Here is a 22,591-nt window from a genome sequence, read left to right as displayed (position 1 = left end):
GGACTGTAAGGTCTAAACTACAACGAATTTCAATATAAAAATTTGCAAGTATAAACTATCATAGCATGAAAATAAATCGATTTTTTCGAAGTTCTAGACCCGAAAGGTGCTTTAAAAAATATTTGCGATTAAAATAATTTAAATCCAAGGGCAATCATTTACACATTTAATTCTTATCACCCAGATCTGCTGCCAATGCAGCCTCAAGGTAGTCGAAGTAGAGTTCATTACTCCAAGTTCGGTAAGCTAAGTTGAAGTCTTCGTAAAAAGTTACAGCATTCAATTTCTGTGATTTTGGGCCATTCTTCCTATGCGGTGTAGAAAATTTCTCAGCAAGACCAACTCAAGCGCAGCATCAGCCAAGCAATTATAACTAGAAACAAGTATTAAATGCCCTTTCTCTAGAAAACATGACCGATTTTTTTAATTTTTCCTAGGGTTATGCTCCAAATATTTTTGAGGAATATCGCATACGCCACATACGGCACAAATTTCAGCTAGACTAACCTATTACTTCGAAATCATATTGCTACTGAAATCGTGTGCAATAAATAATTGAAATGTTAGCGCTTTCGAGTAAATGAATAAAATTAATTAGTTGTTTTTTTATTTTTAAATTTTTAAATGGACTACCCTGCATGCTTAAACTTCGTAAAACCCATAACTCATATATTTTTAAACAAAGTTCATGCTATTACCAAATATAATAGCAACAACAAGGTTGTTTACTCTTATTTTTAATATCCATTACTTCACGCATCCATCCACTACTACATACTTGTATTTAGCTTTGGTCCCAAGGTAATGCACCCTCGTACAATAGTTTGGTGCGTACGACTTTCAAAGTCAGTTCCTGTGCTCTCAGCCATGAAAATTAGACATTTCCAAAAGAAAACAAAAGTTTTTATTTCCAACACTTTTACAAGTATTTGCAGTGATTACGACGATAATGCATATTTATATGTGGAAGCTATGCTCACGGGTCTACATATTTCCATTACTATTGAAAAGTAAATGTACGAGTAAAAGCGTAGATTAGTCTCAAAATCAAGACGACAAACTAACAAAAAAAAAGCAATTAAAACCGGGAAATGTTTGACTCAAATGTTTCGGAACGCAACAAAGAAGCTAAAATCGTAAAGTTGTTTATAAGGCAATATGTGTGTAACCATGACTATGCACGAGTGGCGATCAGGAGAATTTGTATAGGCCATTAAAGATACAACTACTAAAAATGTCTGCTGTGTAAAGCTTAAGTTAGAAACATTTGATATATCCGAGAATGTGTGTGTGTACATATATTTGACTCCGACTGCGAGAAAGTGAGAGTACTCACATTTTAAGATTAAACTTATTGACTGAGCATTGCTAATATTACTACCAGTTAGGACGTCGCTGTTTTCGCTGCTGTTTCTACCAAGAAAAGGAGGAATGAACAGTTATACATGAATATGACATTCTCAATTGAAAATAAAAAAAATACCAGTCTAACGGTTAGACGCGATAGAAGTGAAACCTTCCGTAAAACAAACTGAGAGAGAATGAGACGAAAGCAGCAGATTAGAAAATATATATTAAAGTACTTACCATGATCGTTTTCACTATTTTGCACAGTGGATGCATTGTTATGCACAATAGAAACACTAGGTTGCGCATTTCGTAATGTTTTTCGGCGTGCACGATATTCACGTACACGTTCTGTTGAAGTCTTTGCGGTTTTTTTAGTTTTATTTTCTTTTTGTTTTTTTTTTTTCTGTCGATATTCACGACACTTTTCTGCATTATTTTTCGGCATAATTGCGGTAAATATTTAAAAATGAAAATATTTACGAATATAAAAATACGGACGCAATACAGCACACGCGGTTGCTATTATGAGCGTCATAACGCGTATATTACACAGACGTACTAACATACACACAAACATTCGTAGGACGCTTGGTCTAAGCAAGTATTAGGTAGTGTAGTATAGGTATACATAATGCCTTCTCGCTCACCGTGGCTCCGTAATACGCAGGCGCGCACACATACGTACTAACATACATACAAACATACATACGTATGACACTTGAAGTAAACACCAAAGCAAGTAATAGGCAGTGTAGTATACATACTACAATACTCACTATACTAGCGTGGCTCAGCAGTACGCAGCCACACACATATACGTATATCAATATATAACGCTTCGTAGTGTCGCTTTTTCGTTTCATCGAGTCTCAAATCACTCCCAACGATTCTAAAGAAGTTTTCACTTCGAAAACTCAATAAGATAAAAATCATAATGCGTATCATATCGCTCCTAGTCCGAACATAGGGCGCAAACAAATGTTCTCCAATGATTACTGTCAGTCGTATGTGCCTGATTTGGTTCCAGGAGGCGGTGGGAAGACTCTCTGGGAGGTTGTACGCATCCAAGTTTGACATGGGCGACCTCTGCGTCGACTTCCTTGCGAATTGCCATTGAAAATTCATTTTGCCAACATTATCGTCTTCTCTGCGGGGAGTATGTCCACTCCAATTCCATTTTCGTCTTTTTATTTCGGAATTAATTGGGCAGCTTTTGGTAAGCAGAAGAAGGAACGTATTGGAGATTGTTCTCGGCCAATAGATACAGCATATAATGCTGAAGCATTTATTGACAAACGTTTGAAGGCGTCGACCTATGTGGTTAGATACAAGCCAGGTCTCAGAATCTCATAGGGGGAAAGATTTTTTTGGTATTGAAAACTTAAAGTTTTGTTTTTAGTGACAGGGTGCGAGATCGCCACTGTCTGCTAGGCTTATGAAACGCAGTACGTGCTTTACAACTACGAGTTGTCACATCTGCAACTGCGCCACCATCTTTTGTGATTTGGCTACCGAGGTGGCAGAACTCATCCACATCTTCAGTAATGACGGCGTTTTCGTTGGTAAGAAGTTCTAGAGGAGATGTTTTTGTTGTTTGTATTCTCGTAAGATTAGTTCTTGTGAAGTTTATTTAAGACCGACTGCTGCTGCATTCTTTTCTAGTTGGCGAAGTTTCGCAGTGGCGTCATGAGAACTGTTATAAACAACAGCGGCGATAAGTGGCAGCCCTGTCGAACGTTTTTGTTTATGTTAAATTTGCCGCTGAGTTTTCATTTGAAGCGTACAAGGCGTTGATAACGTCGATAATTTTGTCAGGAACACCGCAGTTTTCCAATATAGCGTCGCTAGAGATGGTGTCCAAATCCAAAAGGCCATGACAAATAATGAATGCGCCGTCATTTATGAACAAGACGCTGAATTACACTGAATAACAGTGTATACTATATTTACATATATACATGCAATACATACATATGCCTTCCGAAATCAGTTGATCAGAAAACCGAAAAGCGCACTCAGTCGTTGATTGCCTTCTTTATTTCGATTGAGTGAAGGTGAACAGCTGTTTGGAACATACAATTTTTTTGGGGGTGTGTGCCATGATACAATTCTAGGTTTTTATTTTTTTATTCACAAAAAATAAAGTAATCTATTGGTGAATGTATCTTTGTATATACTTATTATTTACATAAATATAAATATAAATAAAATTCTTAAGTTTTGAAAGTCTGTTGCATGCAATTCATGTATGGGACTAGAAAATATGGCATGATGCGCCAAATTGGAATGAGGCCAGAATACTTATACAAATGCATATATGTATGTAAATATTTTCCTTTAAACGTGTGTATAGGTGTATTTACGAAAATTTACTTACCCTAAATCGAATATCATTTTTTTTTATTTAACATTTTTAATATTTTTAACTGGTCGAAAAGTAAAAAGCAATACTTGTTCACTAATTAATTACTTATTTTTTAATTTCAATTATTTTTTATGAAAAATATCGTTCGTTCTATAACAAAGATCATATTAATACAACTTTCAGACTTTGCACAAGTTTTATATAAATTCAATATATTTTCATTAACATTTTAAAATTTTTAGAAAGAATCAAAAAAAATTGTGTACGCTGTTTTATAGTCCATTAAATTTTAGTATACTAAAGTGCAAGTTTGAAGTGGCTCGAAATTCTCATTTAGTTTCGAAAATTTTTTGCGCATTTTTTCATGTAAAAAAAGTTGACCATTCGTCATATGGAGAAAACGCGCAACAACTTAAGGAAAAAATTATCAAAAATCAACGAAAATTTCCACATTATTATACAAGTTGGCGAAAATTAACCATCCATTTTTAATTTTTGAATCACCTTTTTATTAAATAAAAATAAATTATGTTGGGTGATGGAAAACTTTGTTTTTGATCTTTATGTGCTTCATGCTTGTTTGCAGAGGTCAGTGTGCAGCTGTCTAGGTCAGCGAATGATGTATGACTTCATTTGCAAAAATTATAGCAAATTAATTTTGCGCCACCTTGTACTAGAATTAAAGAGGCTATAGAACTGCATATCCAGAAATTTTCTGAAAGGTCTGAGTAAAAAGTGTGAAATTTCGACGTAAATTGGATGAATGTTTAGAAATTAGATTTATGCGGTTTTTGTTATGGAATGAAATGTATTGTTATAAAAAACAATAAAATAAAATAAAACAACAACAATAAATATAAATCAGATAGATCCTACACTAGTCTTAAGGATGAAGTGGTACCCTGAATCATTATAAATTCGGCTATCAAGAACCTCTTGTGCTGGCATTCAGCACAGCTGCCACAAGTTTATATTGCAAGCAATTATTATTATTTTTTTTGTAATAAGGATGACTAAATAATTTTGAGTGAAATCTATAAAATATACATAAGTACAAGTGTAAAAATTAATACCGTTCACCAATATTTTTATGAAAAATCCAAAAATTTTGTTGATAAATATTTTACCTAAATCCTCATATTTTACCTGCATACGTCTTTGATTTAGAGCCATATAACATATCTTCAGATTCAAATACTATTTAGCAGCCGCTTTATTGATCAGATGTCATAAATATTGACATTGACTAGACACTGCTATCAACTGAATTTCAGCTTAGGCAATCTGAAATTAGCTTGGGAAGCCGGTGCTATGGACGTGTTATCGAAATACAAAAGAGCACTCTTCATAGTTCTCAGATATCAAAACTTCATCTTTAACTCTATCTTTAATCGATTTGGCTATATAAGAACATCAAGTTCCTTAATTTTTATTTCTTTAAGGCCTGTTCTTTTTTCAATTTTTTTCGAAATAACTTTTTTACAGAATAAAAAAAAAGATTTTGAGTGATGGTAATCTTTATTTTAACGTTTACGCGCTCCATGCATGTTTTATACTGCAGCTGCCTAGTTCACAAGTGTCAAATATGATTGACATACGATGTCTTTTGCAAAAATTATAAATCTTCCACTAGGGTGATTAATTTTGTGCCACCTTGTAGCGCAAAGTTTAGATTTTAAAACTTTCTTTGTAAACTCGCTTATTTGTAAGCGAACCACCGTAAATGCTGATGGCAAATTCGGATAGGCGGATGGGAAACTCATATATTGATATCTGAATGGTTAAATTTGACGTCAAAACTAAAGCTAAACTTTAAAAAATATTTTCGCAACGAAAATAACTCATGAATACCATAAATACAATACCTTTTCATTTTTGAAAGTCAATAAAAATAAATTTATTTATGTGCAGATGCTATGTCATATGGTAAATAACCAATACATATTTACTTCAAAATTTTGGGGGCACGTCGCGACGTGACGCTGCGTAAATTCGTGTTGGCGAGAAAATCAGGTATTTAAAAAACAATAATATTTTTGTTTTCGTGTTTTAGATAAGTAAATACTGCGTTTTTCGGCTGTCGCCAAGTCGAAGAAGAAAATGTTGAAAAAATGCACCATTTTATGTGCGAGCTTTTGGCTGCTACTACGGTTAATTATTAGAGTTTTTATCATTCAATCTTTTGATGATGATGAACATTTATTATATTTTCTTCCAAGGAAATACTGTTACTTGATTATTGAGTAGCGATGACCAATGAAAATATTTACGTTTCTTGAAGGAGAATCTAAAAATATTTTATTGACCATCTGCCTATTTAATAAACGATTTTATCTAACGACCTGTGACGGTTATTGTCACGTGTTTGAACTTTAGCCAAGAATTTCAATTGCGAGGACAATTTATTGAACTCAGTTGTTTGATTATGAAGGTCAGTTTCATTTAGTTATTAAATTTTTGTATGTACATACAAATGTATGTTTGTAAAAATGTCAGGGGATCTAAAATGCAATCACCCAGTAAACCAATGGAGCCAATTTGCCAAAATTCTGAATTTCTCGTCGAACTTAAAATAAAATCTATTTTGTGACAAAAGAGAAGAAGTTTTGTATATGTGGATGAGCAAATTTTTAAGACGCTTTTTAACTTGTACACATTTGATCAGGGTGTTCAGAGTTTGAGTTTACTTTTTCGCAGAGTTTTGTTTTGTCAGCTGTCACAGTTCGATAGCCTTTCCTTTGATAATTGTTAACTATGAAATTTACAACTCAGAGTCATTCGAGAGCAGTATAGAACTTATTGAAATCCACTACAAAGCTGATGGATTTATGAAAATTCGAAATGTTTAAAAATTTCCGTGCGTTATAATCATATAATCGAGCCCGAGATGATAACAGAACTCGGTTGAATAGATAAAACCACCAGTCCGTTTCAGCCGTGCAACAAAGTACAAATTTCAAGTGACTACGAAATATCTTTGATTTTTTGCAATTTTTTGTTGACGGTGCTGGGATTTTTCCGCCATATAAAAATTTCGAGCCCGTACTTCGTATCGAATGAAAGCCGTGACACTTCAGCGAAAAAAATTGTCGCAATCAACGCTATTTTGTATTGACTTGAAACTTTCACTTTGTTATGCTAAAATTCCTACACTTTACCTCCAAATATATATGAAGATTCTAACAAATGTCAGTTGGGATTATTTTGCACACGCACACATGGAATATTTGCATCGTTTGATACACTTTAAGTGAAAACACTACATATATTTATATTTATAGAGACACCACCATTGATACATATACATATACAATACATACATACATACATACATACGGATGTATTGATTACTAATGCATTGGTTTTTACCGTATATTTGTGCAAATTATAGTAAGTTAGATAAAATAGAATAACTATTTTTGTAGTGAGGTCGTTCTCCAAGATTTCCAACAACGTGTCACGAGTCTGCATGTACGTATGTAAGCATTTGCATGTATATGAGGTGTGTTCAAAAAGTATCGCGAATTTTGTGTTTTTCAAAAATTATTTATTTATTCATTAATATCTATTTTGTACCCTTCAAAGTAATCCCCATGAGATATTATGCACTTGTGCCAACGTTTTCTCCAATCTTCACAGCACTTCAAAAATCATTTTTTTTATCTTGTTCAGCTCCTCCTTCGATGCCGTCTTTATCTCGTCAATCGTAGCATAGCGTCGACCTTTCATGGGCCTCTCCAGTTTCGTGAACAAGAAAAAGTCACAGGGGGCCAGATCTGGGGAATACGGTGGCTGTGGCATCATTACTGTAGTGTTTTTGGCCAAAAAGTCGCGCAAAAGCAAGAGCAAAAGCAAAGTGTGAGCAGGTGCGTTATCGTGATGTAAGAGCCAATTTTTGTTCTTCCACAAATCCGGGCGTTTCTGGCGGATTGCTTAGCACAAATTGCGCGTAACTTGCAGGTAATATTCCTTATTGACCGTTTTACCCTGTGGCAAGAACTCATTATGCACAACGCCCCTGCAATTGAAGAAAACGATAAGCAAAACTTTTACATTCGACCGAACTTGGCACGCTTCTTTCGGTCTTGGTTCGTGCGGCAGCTTTCATTGAGATGATTGAGCCTTAATTTCCACGTCATATCCATAAATCCACGATTCGCCACTAGTTATGACCCTCTCGTCGCGGTTCATGAGATGCTGCTTTTGGTCGAAATTGAGCAGTTTTGGGACGAATTTTGCGGCGACCCCTCTCATGCCCAAATCATTAAAAAAAATCGAATGGCACGAGCCAATCGATATGTCCAGGTCCTCAGCAACTTCTCTAACGGTGATTTGACGAGTGGCCAATACCATTTTCTTCACTTCATCAATTTTCTCGTCTGCTGTTGCGTCTGTTGCGTCTGCGTTCACATCTTCTTGGCCTTCTGAGAACATCTTGTACCACCGATAAACGTTGCTTTGGTCCAAGTAGCTTCTCCGTATGACACAGTCAACATTCGGAATTTCCACGCACTGAATTTCGTTTTTCACACACAATTTGATACAGGTTCTTTGATCCATCTTTTTGAATTGGTAAAAATCGAGGGCGAGCCGAAACAGGTGCAGGCAAAGCAGCTGTCAACAATTAACTGAACATTCAAAATGGCCGAACTCGTCGGCATGAGTGAGAGGCATGAGTACCAGCATATCGCCACAAAAAAATCGAAATTCGAATATGGGTAACCTGCGAAAATTCAAAATTCGCCAAACTTTTTGAACACACCTCGTATGTATGTATGTACGTAGTTATAGGAACCTTGAAGGAAAGTCGTTGAATCGCATGCCGCACGTTTTCGAAGAATGTTGGCAAAAATTATGTTGATTTAAAAATAAAATACATACATACATACATATATCATAGACTAACTAATATACAAATATTAGTTTGGGGAAAAAGAAATCCATTATTTTTGCGTAAAATGTTTGCGCCTGAACGGAATCGACGAAACGAAAATTGCACGAAATTAGCTATTGCAGTATCGGCGCCATAAACACCATTCAGAACTTCGCGGACTGGCTTACATTTTCGCCTTTATCAACGAAAAACTATAAAATGTACCGAATTTTCTCTTTGTTGACTTCCATCGTTAACACCCTGTAACTCACAACTGAATGGAGCAAACAAAAAACACCAAAATAATCTTTTTAGTGCGAAATGTCACCTTGACAACGAGCATAAACTTTAAATTGTCTGAACGATACTTTCCGAGGTATCGATCACTGCGGCCATGTCGCGCCAGAGATATTTCAAAGTTAAAATGACTTATTTGGTTGGGAAACCTTTAATTTAAAAACACTTATTTTACGCCGAGGTCCCTAATCGATCTACAATTTTATGTCGCCTTCGAACGAGAGATGGGTTTTTATGAGGAGCCTTCTGATATCAGAAATTCACCGGTGATTTGGCAAGGATCCGCTGAAGCGATCACTATAAGAAAAAAAGTGCTCTATCAAATCAGAATTACATACGGGGGAAAAGCATGGTTCATTGACACCTCCAAAAAAAGAAAATTGACATACTCGTATAAAAATTTAACAAAGCGATGCCAATCGCCAACATCAGATTCATGCATACGTACGATTCATGCTTTCACAGTGTGAACATAATTCTAATTACGTATATATGCACATACTTATGTATGTGTAGAATTCTTCCTTATTAATTTAAACGTACCACATAAACGTCCATACATACATACATACATGCAGCATATATGCATGTATTGATGTATGCGTCCCGTCTATGTCATAAAGTAACAATTTTGTTTTATCTTCTATACAATAGCGGCAACAACACAAAACTTTTATTCAGTATTTCATTTATTTCAGTATTTCAGCATTTTTTTATTTGAAGAGACAGATTTTTGCAAGCAAAGCAAAACCAAGGCGACAGCTGCGTCGTAGAATAGCAAACAGAATTCAGTTGAAAACCGCACATCGGGCTGTGTTGACCGGTGAAATTTTCGAGAGCCCGCGATGTTTTGAAAGGACTAAAAGAATCGTATAATTCAAATATATGAAAAGATATATAAAGAATATTAAAGAATTATAATATGCAAAAGAAACTTGAAATTATGCATTGCGAAAATTAAAAAAGGGAGTCTTAAAAAAGTGGAAAAAGTTCAAAAATCATATGAAAATTATTATTTTATTAAATATTTTATAATTTAACAAATACTAAGCGAAATCGAATTTCTTAAATTTTGTGCGTTTTACCAAATTTTCACATTAAAAAGAAAAAATGTTTAGAAAATGTGTAACGACCTTGGTGCAAAATAAAATCGCCAGCACTACGGGGTCTTTAGTCCCAATCACTGGCCACGCATTGAACAAACGCGCCCAGCATACCAGAGCCAGTAGTCGTCCGCCGAAAATTTTGATCACCGGTGAGTCAAAAACGAGAACTAAACGCCGAGTTCTAATAAAAAAGTTGTAAGCCAGCGATACATGGGTTTTTAAGAAATATTACTTTGGTGTTGAGTAAACATAAAGTGCAAATAAATAAAAAAATTACCCTTACCTAGGCGTCTAATAAATATTTTTTTATATTTTATTTATTAAAAAAACTTAAAATACTCAAAAGTGTATGTGAACCATTTTCGTTTTGAAATAAAAAGCAGGTTATGGGGCGAGAATTTGTGCGCGGCAACAGATACTGTCTAAATCCAAACCCTCAGCCCCGGGCGAATTCATTAAAGTTGGTGCGACTAGGCTAATAACAAATTTGAATGTAAAAAATACGTTTCGTAATTTACGGCGAAAGAAAAAACAAATCAGCTCGTCTACTGCCACCGTCATTGTACTAAAATTTATTGAGGGCGTTGGGGTTAACAAAATACTCTCAATCCATGAAAGAGACACAATAGATAGGTCGCAGTGCTGAATCCCCTCTTAATAATAATATGCCACTGTAGCAATTCAAAAAAAAACTTTTATATTTTGGCTCAAAAGAGGACCTAATACTTTAAAAATTGTCTAAGCAATATATTTCTCAGTTTACTAAGGAAATATGTCTAAATGTTTCTACTTTGAATTTAAGCCCATCTTAGTTTGAAAATTTTAAACGCGTTTCTCTCGAAATTACATTTTTCAAGTCGGCTACACTCGCAACTCTTGACCGATACACTTGAAATTTTAACTTATACTCACAATATTCACAAGATTGAAGGTTTTTTCGATATGTTCCATGGTTTTTTCTACAAACATTTTTTAAATTTTGAACTTACCAATTTTTGATTATTTTTTCCAAAAAATCTAAGTAATAAATCTAAATGTGACGCAAACCATGGAATTCGGCGTCAATTCTTGGATGAGCTGTATTTTATAGGCACGTAGGCTAAAAGCCTACGTAAAAACTTTCACGTAGTCGAAGGCCAAAAAATTGAGCCCGACTACAAATCGACATTTCGGCGTCTTCTTCAACACTTCGCTCTGTGAACTTCCCTTTCGCAGATTTATTTTTTTTTTTTCAAAGTAAATTTCCATGATTTGGGAACGTTGTTCTGGCGTTAAAGATTCATGATGACTTGTCAAACCTTACTCAGCAGAAATGTTCACACAGTTTGCCATTCTTAGCTGCTTATATTCAGTACATTGATGATCCTCTTTCAGAATTTTGATTTATTTTAATGTTTCGCCGGAAAAAATTACACAAAATATTATTATTTTGTCGACCGCTACCGTTGCCTAGTCCCCTATGACGGTTTATACAAGATGGCACAAAATTAATCATTCAATTCTGTTTTTCAATAATTTTTTACTAAATAAAAAAATTACTTGAGTGATGGAAATTTTTAATATGAACTTTACGCGCTCCATTGTCTGCATCTATTTAGTTCACAAGTGTACGCTGTGATTGGCATACGACGCCATTTGCGAAGATGGGATGATTAATTTGGCATCACAAAAGCAAAACGTATTCCAATTTAACTCTATTTACTTTTGAACCCCCACCCAAAAGTAATTTATATTTCTTAAGCCAAACGCCAGCACAGAAATCTATACTAAAAAATCACCAAAATTCGAAGACTGTACTAATACATTTTTTACAATAACAAATGTTTCAGGTCCGTGACTTTCGTGACGAAAAACTGTTTTGTTGCCAAAAAATTGAAAGGAACAACAAATAAAAGCGTGTAATTCGTGTGCCTGAGCATTTCTATGCTTTTATTTTAACACGTGGCCATTTTTTTAGCTTTGACTATTTGCACTCTATGCCATACCTGTTAGATGTTTGGCCCAGCTTCTGCTCCAATTTGTGGCGCGCGCCTTGATATTGTTGTACAATACAATTGGAGGGCCCTACATTTTTATATCACCTTTAAATGGCAGTTGTTTTTTATCAGAAGCAGCAATGCACTCGGAAATTAACCATTGCTTGTGAGTGCCTTGAGCTATTAGAAAAAACTTTTGTATCGTTTAACGTCTAATATGCATCCACAGTGGACATCGAACGCATTCCCAAACGAGTGGTAATCACAATCATTCGGCCATGGGGACCTTCTTGTATACATATGTACACCTACATATAGTATATATGACCTAATATTTTAAAAATAAAAGCATAGTATTCAAAATACGCTTTGTGATCAGGGGCTAAAAAGTTACGCATTATCTTCTGTCTAAGAAGTATTCGGAATTTCCAATTTTTTGTACGAAATTTGTGTTTGGCAATATTCATTGCTGATTGTTCTTCCTCTATTAATGAATTCAACTGAATCTCTAATTCTATCGATATTGATTTTTCACTTGCAAAACCATCTTTTGTGAGTATTTTAGATTCAGTTCTCTAATTTTTGTAGTTTTTTTTGCTGTAACCATTTCATAAAATTTTTCAGTACATTTTCGCGAGTCTCGGCACATATCTCATAGGATGATTTGTTACATAACACAAGCTCCTTGTTAAAGTCCCGGTACGTTTCAGTGGAACCAAAACATTCGTTAAATAAACGTTTTCGGAAAAAAACAAAAAAAAAAATTTACGTACGTGGACGGCAGAATTCCGGCTAAATTTAGGTTAGCCCATAGAAAAAATCTATTGAAGAAGTTGCTACCTCTATCATCTTACGAAAATATGTGTTTTATTTATTTGTTAAATATAATGAAATTCAAAGAAAACTTTCTTCAATTAGGATACAAAATCCTTAAATAAAACTAATTAGCTTTTATGTTGAACAAAATTTAATGCAATATCACAAATTTTTTACACAATACTAACTTATTATATAAATATCCGTAAAATCATTTAATGATAATAATTTCCATTGGCTGCCGTAACCTGCTAAATTCAAATACTCCATATTCATATTGATCATAACGGTATTAATTGTAGACTTCAAAGAAGAAAAGCTGTTATGCGGAAGTTTATTGGTTTCACGTTCAACTACGCACCATACGTAGTAACCCAGAGAGTTAACGTCTAGGGAGTTCTGTGTTATGTGGTCATGGAAATTTTCAGCCATCCATCTTGGGTTTTGTATACCCATCGCTTAGTGTGAAGGTGCAGAGTTTTGTTGCAAGATGTATGAGCTGCCACCGCATACACTATGAATCCAGGGTTTCACTACTGTCTCTAGAACTGCGATTTTTGCAACAGGAGTTACTCGAAATCCTTGAGTATGTGTTTTTTACAACCCCTAAAACCATAACAGTGGCTGAAAGCTTCGCTTGCATGACAACATGAACCTCTGTAGAATTGGAACATACTATAGTCATCTACCATTTCTGCGACGCTTAAAATATAGCCTTGGTAAAACATTTCTTCGTCAAAACCATAACATCTCAGATGCTTCAGGGTGTTACATTTTGTTTAGAAGGCGTTTTGGTTGGATAATTCCCTGTTCTCGTGTTTGCTCCGACATAAACCGGAGATCTTCATGAACAATCCGACACATAAGACGCTCCGAAACATCAAGCTGCCTCGCAAGGACCCTTATTGATTTTGAAGGGTGCTCGTCAATGATCCTCGTAGTTTTTGCGTCTCGCAACAGATTCGTCGCCTGATGCTTGCAATTAGAGGAAAACTTACGGAGATATACACTTTAACTGAAGAAAACTAGTTAGGGAGACTTTAGACGAATTTTCTGAATTCATTTTCAAAACATTGAATTTTGGTTTTTTATTTTTTCAAAGCATAAAACTTCCAAAATCTTGTGTGAAAATTTGAAGCAAATCAAAGAAAAACTTACGGAGATTTACAACTTTAATCGAAGTAGACTAGTTAGGGCAACTTGAAACATGGGAAACTTTAGACGAATCTTCTGGGTTTATTTTCAAAACATTGAATTTTGGTTTTGTAGTTTTTTCTAACTACTACTTCAACTCCATAAATCTTATGAACGAATGAAAGGGCGCTCGGAAGAAAATTAGAGACTCATTTCTTGAGATAAGTTGTACTTACTTCTCCATATATTATCTGAAAAAGAGCAAAAAGTAAAGTAATAATTTCGGGAAGTTATAGCCATATATTATATATGCTTGCCCTCAACTACCGCATGCGCCCTCTAGTTACACTAGTTTACACAAAAATTCGTTAAATATGTGTTTTTTAGAATGCAAAATGAATATAAAAAACCCATATTAACGAGGCATCACTTTTCAAGAAAATATTTGCATACACACTAGGAATTTGCAGAATTTTTCACACAGTAGAATTAGAAAAATAGGTTTTGGAGCGAAAATGCGACATTCTGCGAATGAAACTTTGCAGTTTTACTAACTTTACTCTCTTCATATAGTAAGATGTATAAAAAACTGATTAAAGTCCCAAAATTATTCTCAAATCTTTTTTGTTTAATTAGTGAATTCTCTTGCCTTCCCTAGGTGGTCTGGGCCAGCTTGGTACCGAATGCGCCAAACTTCTACGCTCCCAATACGGCGATGACAGTGTCGTCCTCTCAGACATTGTAAAACCCAGCAAGGAGGTGGCAGAAAGTGGGCCCTACATATTCGCAGATATTTTAGATTTCAAAGGACTGCAGAAGATCGTGGTGGATCATCGCGTAGATTGGCTGATACACTTTTCGGCGTTGCTGAGCGCGATTGGGGAACAAAATGTGCCGCTGGCGGTGCGGTAAGTGAAGACTGTAACTAGTGATTCTACCACTAAGCACTACAAATACATTTACGTATGTATGTATGTATGTTTGTTTGTCAGCAACCTAACCAACTGCAGAGTTAGCCATCAATCTACAGTGTTTCTGGATTAATTGGTCTACAAATGCGCTGTTTATACCTTGTGAATATAAAGTCTTCCATTTTAACCGGCTGTAAGTTGATTTTCTGTCATAATTTAGGAAGACTTTCACTTAGTCACGCAAAGCTATTACCGAATACTTGTAAAAGTAATCGCGTGTCGCCACCAATTTTATTTAAGCCTACCCATTAGTACATATATGTTCATATGTATGTATACTTTCGTCATCAACATAAATACGGACATATGTATGGGTGGCACTCGCACGAATGCTTGCCATTTTGAGTTTTGATTGGATTTTCTTGGGTTCTCCTAAATAAGTTGCATTGCTTGTATCTTTACCATACATGCTTTATGCGCGCAAGCACATACATACATACATACATATATATGAATACTATGATCACAAGAAATTAATTAATTGACTTAAATATTTCAGCGTCAACATTGAAGGCGTCCATAATGTCATCGAACTTGCCAAACAGTACAATTTACGCATTTTTGTTCCGAGCACCATCGGTGCATTCGGCCCAGACAGTCCACGTAATCCCACTCCCAATGTGACGGTGAGTCTACGTAAATATAATTCCTAAGTTTTTGTTTATATTTTTCCTATGTGAAATAGTTTAATAATATTTTTTGTTTAATTTTTACGTCTTGCTTGACTCGGCTTATCCTGCATTTCGCAGATTCAACGTCCCCGCACAATGTATGGCGTTTCCAAAGTGCATGCCGAGCTGATGGGCGAGTATTATTTCCATAAATTTGGTTTAGACTTTAGATGCTTGCGTTTCCCAGGTGTCATTTCAAGCGATCCCCCAGGCGGTGGCACTACTGGTGAGTAAAGAATAATATTTAGTCACAGATTTCTAATCTCAAATATTTCCTACTTGCATATACACAAGCTATGTAATTAATTGTAACTGTAATTTAACGCTTTTGAATTTTCCACTTCAAGATTCTTATGCGATTTCGAATAAAAACTTTTTGTTCGATTAAAACAATTAAATTCAATTACTTACGAAAGCTCGATTATTGAATGCAATAAAGAAAGTGGAATTTTTGCGATTATTTTCACTTTATTAAATGTGCAATTTACAAGAAGGAAAAACGTAGCAATTTTCAATAATTGAGTAACTGCATAAAGGGCAGAGAATACTGGAGGTTGTATGCGATTGTACATATGTATGTATGTGTAGTGAATGTGGTGTATCGAGCATTGCGGCAATTTAGCGCATGATGAGTTTAACCCAGTTCAATTAAGGGAATATTAAGCTATTTGCAGCAAGAAGAAATGTGAAAAGACGCGCAATAAGAAAGGGAAAATGTATTTTACGTAGATACTCTTTGTTGAATGAATAATAAACAAATGTCCCAAAAAACCCAAAATAAGAAAACAATACTAAATTAACAATAAATGAAATGATTTCTAATAAAATAAAATATAACAAAAACAAATTTTATATTTAATTTTATTTTATTGTATAATTTTAAGTAAATTTACATATTTTTTTTAATTTTTTGTATTTGACTTTATTTATTTAATTTATTTTGGTTATATTTCAAATAAAATCAATTCAAATAAATTTAAAAAAATTAAATAAAATATGTAAATTTAAGTAAAATTATACAATAAAATAAAATTAAATATTAAATAAAAATCGCAATAAAATAAAATAAGAATAAATTAAATTAAATATAAAATAAAATAAACTTAAATATAATACCATTACAATAACTAAAGTTAATAATAAAATAAATTTAAGAAAAACTTGCGGCGACACTCAGCCCATACTTCACATCCGTATAATATATACCGTCGTGTCCATGAGCAGCTTCCGTCTACTTGCGATGGGGCCTCCGACGTTAGCCATTAATCTTGATAGCTCTGAGATTGTTTTGGCAGATTTTTCAGCAGCATATTGGTTTTGTGCCCAATAATTCAGCTTATTGTAGAGTATGATGTCCAGATATTTCCACACCTTTGAAGTCGTTATGTTCTCTGTGTAAACCGGTAGAGGTATGCGCACCCTCATAAGTGGGATGAGTTCTTTTTTTCTTGAGCCAAGCTAAAGTAGTGCGAGTCGAACCATGTCTTGATTTTTATCACCCACCATTGCCGCATCTTTATCACGTGCAGTAACAACTGCTGCAATATCACCCGTGTATCCTACAAGATAACAATCGCCAGATAAATATATAATACTAGCTAACCCGGCAGACTTCATACTGCCTCAATCGATAAATAAAAGACCTAAACTTTTATATAAAATGTGAATGTAACAAATAAGTCTTTGCGGCCATTATGCCTAACATATGACATAGCATTCTGAGCATAATCATGCATGTGGCCTGGGCTTCCTATATAAATGGCTAGCAAAATTGTCATTCTTCCCACATTATTCACATTGCCATCCGCATTTGTAGCATCACGGAGATGAATGTATTCCTCTGATCGTAGCTGTCGTTGGTTCAAACGGATGTATGTCAATCGTTCAGTCTCAATTTTGACATACATGCCAACTGCAAACTGATGAAAAAGTCTTCGACACATCAAAATATGATTTACTTCACCTTGATGGATCATGAGCCTGTATGAATAGAAACTCGTAGCACTAACTTTTTTACCTGGTGGTAGGACCAATTGTGACAATTTTACTTTACCTCCAGCACAACAAAATGCAGTAGATTCATGCGTGTATTCAGGGCCGTGGAGAGAGTATTCGGGCCCCGGGGGAAACTTGAGATGCGGGCCCCTTAAAATTTTTTTTATTTATCAAAATGCGTATTACCCTCGAGTCCGGGCCCCTCACATTTGATTGACTGCGACGACCTACAGGTAAGTCAGGTCGTCTTCTTCTCGGCACCGGAAATTGTAAAGTGTCGCTCGCTTAGCAGTAAAGTGTCACAATCACAAGATATCAATAAAAAAGAGTACATTACTTGGAATGTCACTATCACAAAGGATTGCCCAAGTAAAGAAAGTTCTCGCTCACTCATAGATATCGTAACACAATATCGTAATACTTCTTTCCGTGTTCTAAAGTGCGGCAGGATGGATTGACATATTAGTTGGTTGTCAAATCTAATGTCAAATATTATGGTGAAACATTTGATATCTTAAAGATTGTCACTTGTTTGTCAAATATTTGTAGGTGCGTTAAAAAATTTGTCCGTTTCATAGCTGTAATATGAGGTCCGATGAACACAGTGAGTGAATATAATTTAATAAGAACTTTATTAAATATCAATAAAGTTCAAATTGACTATAAATTTTATTTAGAAATCGTTTATATGGGAAGAAGAAAAGTGCTGTTTTTAGGGTTTTCCCGGCAATTATTCGAATTTTTTCACCTTTTAAACCTTCCCTAGATCTTCACGGACATTTCAAGACCAAGATAAGATAAATCCGTTCAGCCGTTCTCGAGTTTTAGCGAGACTAACGAACAGCAATTATATATAGATAAAATAAAATAAATTATTCGAAATAAAAAATAAAAGTAAATTTAAATAAATAAAAAAATAAAATTAAATAAAACAAACTTAATTTTTTCGTATTTTTATTTTTTGAGCTCAAGCACAGCCAAGAGTTTCTGAAGTTGACTTCTAATTGAAAATTTTTTTTAATACATTTATTTGCAATCTATTCATAGAACAATAAGCAAATTAGTTAACTAAGTAAATTTGACTTATATTATTGATCTCCAGTGAGGTCAATAATAATATACCTACTTATGTAAATATGTACAAGCATTTCCAAATTGTTTAATTTAATTAATTAATTTCTAAAGGGTAGATCTAGAACATGATGAAATCATTCGACTTAATTGAAAAATAAAATAAATGAAATAAAATAAATTAATCTGAAATTAACTAAAGCAAACAAAGTAAAATAAAATAATACAAAATGAAATTAAATTAAATGAAGCAAAAGAAAATAAAATAAATTAAGGAATGCAATGATTATAAGTATGTAATAATTAAATTTTTACTCTTCTTCTTCCTTTTTAAAGATTACGCTGTTGCCATTTTTCATGAAGCCTTGCGCACCGGCAAATACACCTGCTATTTGCGTCCTGACACGTGCTTGCCCATGATGTACATTGAGGATTGTCTCCGGTAAGTTGGAACTGTTTGCAATATCCATAAATAGATAATGGGTCTTAAAATAATGAGTTTTCTATTTAAATATTTTGAATATTTTTTAACCTAAAAATATGAGATTCTTTAAAATCATTATGTTTCTGGTTTTTTTTTTAACTCGAATCTGAATATGAATTTTCGTTATTTGTTATGGCAGCTGATTTTCAACTATCAATTTATGTTTACCTTTATTGAAGTTTTGCAATAATTACAATGCATAAATTCTACTCGACTATTAGAAAAATATTTCTGGCGCTGCGTTTGCTTGAGTTTACGAATAGTTTTATTATCATGTAAGCTTTTTAAAATGAAATAAATAAATAAATATTTCTTTACTTTTGCGAAATATTTTACTTAAGTTATGGAATAATTTTGATACTCCACTAACAATTAGTTGGCAATTCTTCAATTTAATTAAACAATTTGGTCTCGTTTTGCTGATATAAATCTATTTGAGGTCAAGCAATAACAAGCGGTATGAAAGATGTTAATTAAAATAATAAATTTTAAAACTGAATGTCCTGAGTCATTCTGTTTTTCTTATTCCATTACAGGGTTAAATTAAAAATTAATTCTTTTAGTTTTACATAATGCAGATTTTTGTCAGAATATACATTAATACTCAAATAGATCTAACGTGTTTTTTTTTTCTTTTTTTAATATTAATTAATTATGTATTTAGAGAAATATACGTAATGCTTTAATTGTTTTCATTTATTTACATGCATTTTCTTACAGCGCCTTGCATTCTTTTATGTGTGCACCGCCAGAACGTTTGAAACGTCGCGTCTACAACGTCACAGCCATGTCCTTCACACCTGAGCAGCTGGTAGAGAAATTAAGTCGTTATATTCCAAATTTGCATGTTACCTATAAGCCAGACGGTCGGCAAGCGATCGCGGATTCTTGGCCGCAAGTTTTCGATGATTCTGAGGCTCGTAGAGATTGGGGCTGGCAGCATAAGCACGATCTGGACAATTTAGTAGATTTTATGGTGAAAGAGGTCCAAGAGAATTATATTAATGTGGAAAATGCAAAAGTTCTAGCCTCTGCATGAAAATTCTTCGATTAAATACTTGATTTTTTATATCGCATTTGTCATTTCTGAAGATCAAAATTTACTTAAAAATATAAATTTCAAATTAGATTTTGTATAAATGTACATATGAATACGTTTATAAGGGGTTTTATATAGGATATAGAGAGAACGTTGTTGAAATGAATTGGAATATGGTGTGAGTGTATGTTAAAAGAGAAAAGAGTTTTAATAAAGCGAATCGCCTAAAGTAAAGAAAAGTCACACAATATTTATTATATGGTAAACTATCATTGTAAACCAAAAAGTAACCATCTTGAATGGATTCGCCTTGCGTGAAAACATATAACTTTCCCTAAATGAGTATCTTAAACATAAAGTAGTCACACGTTTTCATGAAATGTGCGTGATCACGTGGACAGCATTTTCCCGCCCATACTTAAAATGTTTTTTGTTTTGCAGTAAAAAGCTATCTCAACTTTGAATTATTTTATAAGGACAGATTGAAACATCAAAATAAAAAATAAAAAGCAGACAATATCAATACTTTGTAAAAAACTTAGGTAAACCTTCTACAATTTTAAAATGGTAAAATACAATGGAAATCAGCAATCTTTATACTTAAGAAAGAATTTAACAATACTTTTATTTGTTTTAAGATCATACCAATTATTCATTGAATAAAAAAAACTTAAAAAATTTTTAAATAAATGCACAGAATTACATTTTTGTTCATGAACAAAAGCAAATGTATTTAAAGTTTTTGGTTTTGAAGCTGCTTTGCGATCCGCTGAAGCTGCACACTCTTTCGGATCCTGTGGAGTGTTTGTCCTACAATTTTTTCAAACGCAAGCAGTGTAATAATACGTTCACATATAAGTAGGTGATCTACTTTTTCGCGCTTAACTCAGAATCCGTAATTAAAAAGCGCGATTTCCTATACAAAATTTCTCTCCCAAAATCTGAGATTATAAAATAATCCTAGATAATAACGATACTTATTGACATACAACCCTGTGTTTTCTGTGTTATCGATAATTATTATTACGGATGTAAAGAGAAACATCAAACTAAAAACTAAATGAAATGAATGCCGGCCACCAAACAGGTCTGCAAACAAATTTCTAATCAAATTTTTGTTAAATATTATTAATTAGGGATTCATTTTACAGAAAAAAACGTGTGCCCATAAACGTTTTGTCTCCTCATTACTTACTGTAAAATGTAATATCGAATTTCGAATGCGTATTACTGCCATAATTTTATGCAACCTCAGTAAACGTCGCATACGGATATCCTCCAACTGTTTATTATTAGTAGCCAATTGCGCAATTAAATTAGCTATTCCTCCTCCTTGTATTTTCTTCATATCGTTAGTAATAATTAAAGAAACCAAAAACACCGAAACATTCCACCAACATAATTTCTATGAAGAAAAACCTTTCAAAACAGTATTGACAGCTGATTGTAGATTTTGCAGGTAATCTGCCATATGTGAACGGCTAGATTAATTGGGTGGATTTATAGGTGATTAATGCATATGTGAACGTATTATAAGAGAGTGGATGAAAAATGCAGTTATACAAGAATATATCGATAAAAATTAGGGAAGACAGCGAGTTGTAAAACGAATACAAATGCTCTACAAATAAAGAAATTCAAAATATTTGCAGTAAATTTTATGTTTTATGAATAAGATTAGAAATTTTTAATGACTAAGTTGTAAAATATGATAAAACCTCCCTTTTTAACACACTTTTATTAGGTCGGGTTGTATGTATGTATGTATGTATGTATGTAACGGAATTTTGAGCTTACTTTTTACTGGCTTCTAAAAATCTGATCGACTTGAAATTTTGCACACCTAACAAGGGCCAGTGACAATGCAATAATTTGATAAAAGTTTTCCATTATCCTTATTAGGATTGCCAGGATTAATATTTTCTTTTTTTAACTGTGGGCAAAAAGTAAGGTGAATTTGGTTGTAAAATGAAAAATCTTTATTTATTCTTGTAAATCAGTTTCTCAGGCTCCTTCCACGAAATAAGTTCTTCATCCCGATTTCTTCTTTATCACGGCCGATAACTGCATAGCTTTAGACTCATAGTCGATAAGAAAGGAATTAAATATAACACGAATATATCGCATCATTTATTCACTGACTGCAATGATAACAATAATTTTCATTCATAATAAAAAAAAAATTGTTTAAAGAAACTAAAAAACACGCTTTTTTGCTAATCGAACTAAAAAGTAGAGAATAAAAAATAGTTTAAAAAAACTAAAAAACACGCTTTTATTGCTAATCGAACTAAAAAGTAGAAAATAAATTTTAATGACAAAGGGACCTATAATGAAGTAATAGCAAATCGAATGATCAGTCATAGTCAACTGCCTCAGAACAGAACTATAACAAAAATTAAGATACAAATAGAGTAATTCAAATTAGAGTTAAAAGCGTGGG

General features: G+C 33.6%; 1 protein-coding gene across 1 annotated transcript; it reads left to right on the top strand.

Annotated features, from left to right (window-relative positions):
* Window positions 1-9,674: 9,674 nt before the first annotated feature.
* LOC129242411 (L-threonine 3-dehydrogenase, mitochondrial) lies at window positions 9,675-20,178 on the top strand. The gene is made up of 6 exons (XM_054879038.1): window positions 9,675-10,140; window positions 14,576-14,825; window positions 15,388-15,514; window positions 15,638-15,785; window positions 18,962-19,067; window positions 19,830-20,178. Exons 1-6 carry the CDS (start codon window positions 9,996-9,998, stop codon window positions 20,146-20,148), a joined length of 1,095 nt encoding a protein of 364 aa, XP_054735013.1. The 5' UTR covers window positions 9,675-9,995; the 3' UTR covers window positions 20,149-20,178.
* Window positions 20,179-22,591: the final 2,413 nt, after the last annotated feature.

The sequence above is a fragment of the Anastrepha obliqua genome, chromosome 3 (assembly GCF_027943255.1).
Source record: "Anastrepha obliqua isolate idAnaObli1 chromosome 3, idAnaObli1_1.0, whole genome shotgun sequence".
In the NCBI taxonomy this organism is placed as follows: domain Eukaryota; kingdom Metazoa; phylum Arthropoda; class Insecta; order Diptera; family Tephritidae; genus Anastrepha; species Anastrepha obliqua.
Note: the sequence above shows the minus strand (reverse complement) of the source record. Positions and strands in the feature narration are given on the sequence as shown.

Excerpts from the sequence above, each read along its gene's own strand:
- LOC129242411 (XM_054879038.1), top strand. The coding sequence starts at position 9,996 with ATGTTTAGAAAATGTGTAACGACCTTGGTGCAAAATAAAATCGCCAGC. Across the intron at positions 14,826-15,387 it reads AATGTGCCGCTGGCGGTGCG|CGTCAACATTGAAGGCGTCC; the intron begins GTAAGTGAAGAC and ends TAAATATTTCAG. Across the intron at positions 15,515-15,637 it reads ATCCCACTCCCAATGTGACG|ATTCAACGTCCCCGCACAAT; the intron begins GTGAGTCTACGT and ends TGCATTTCGCAG.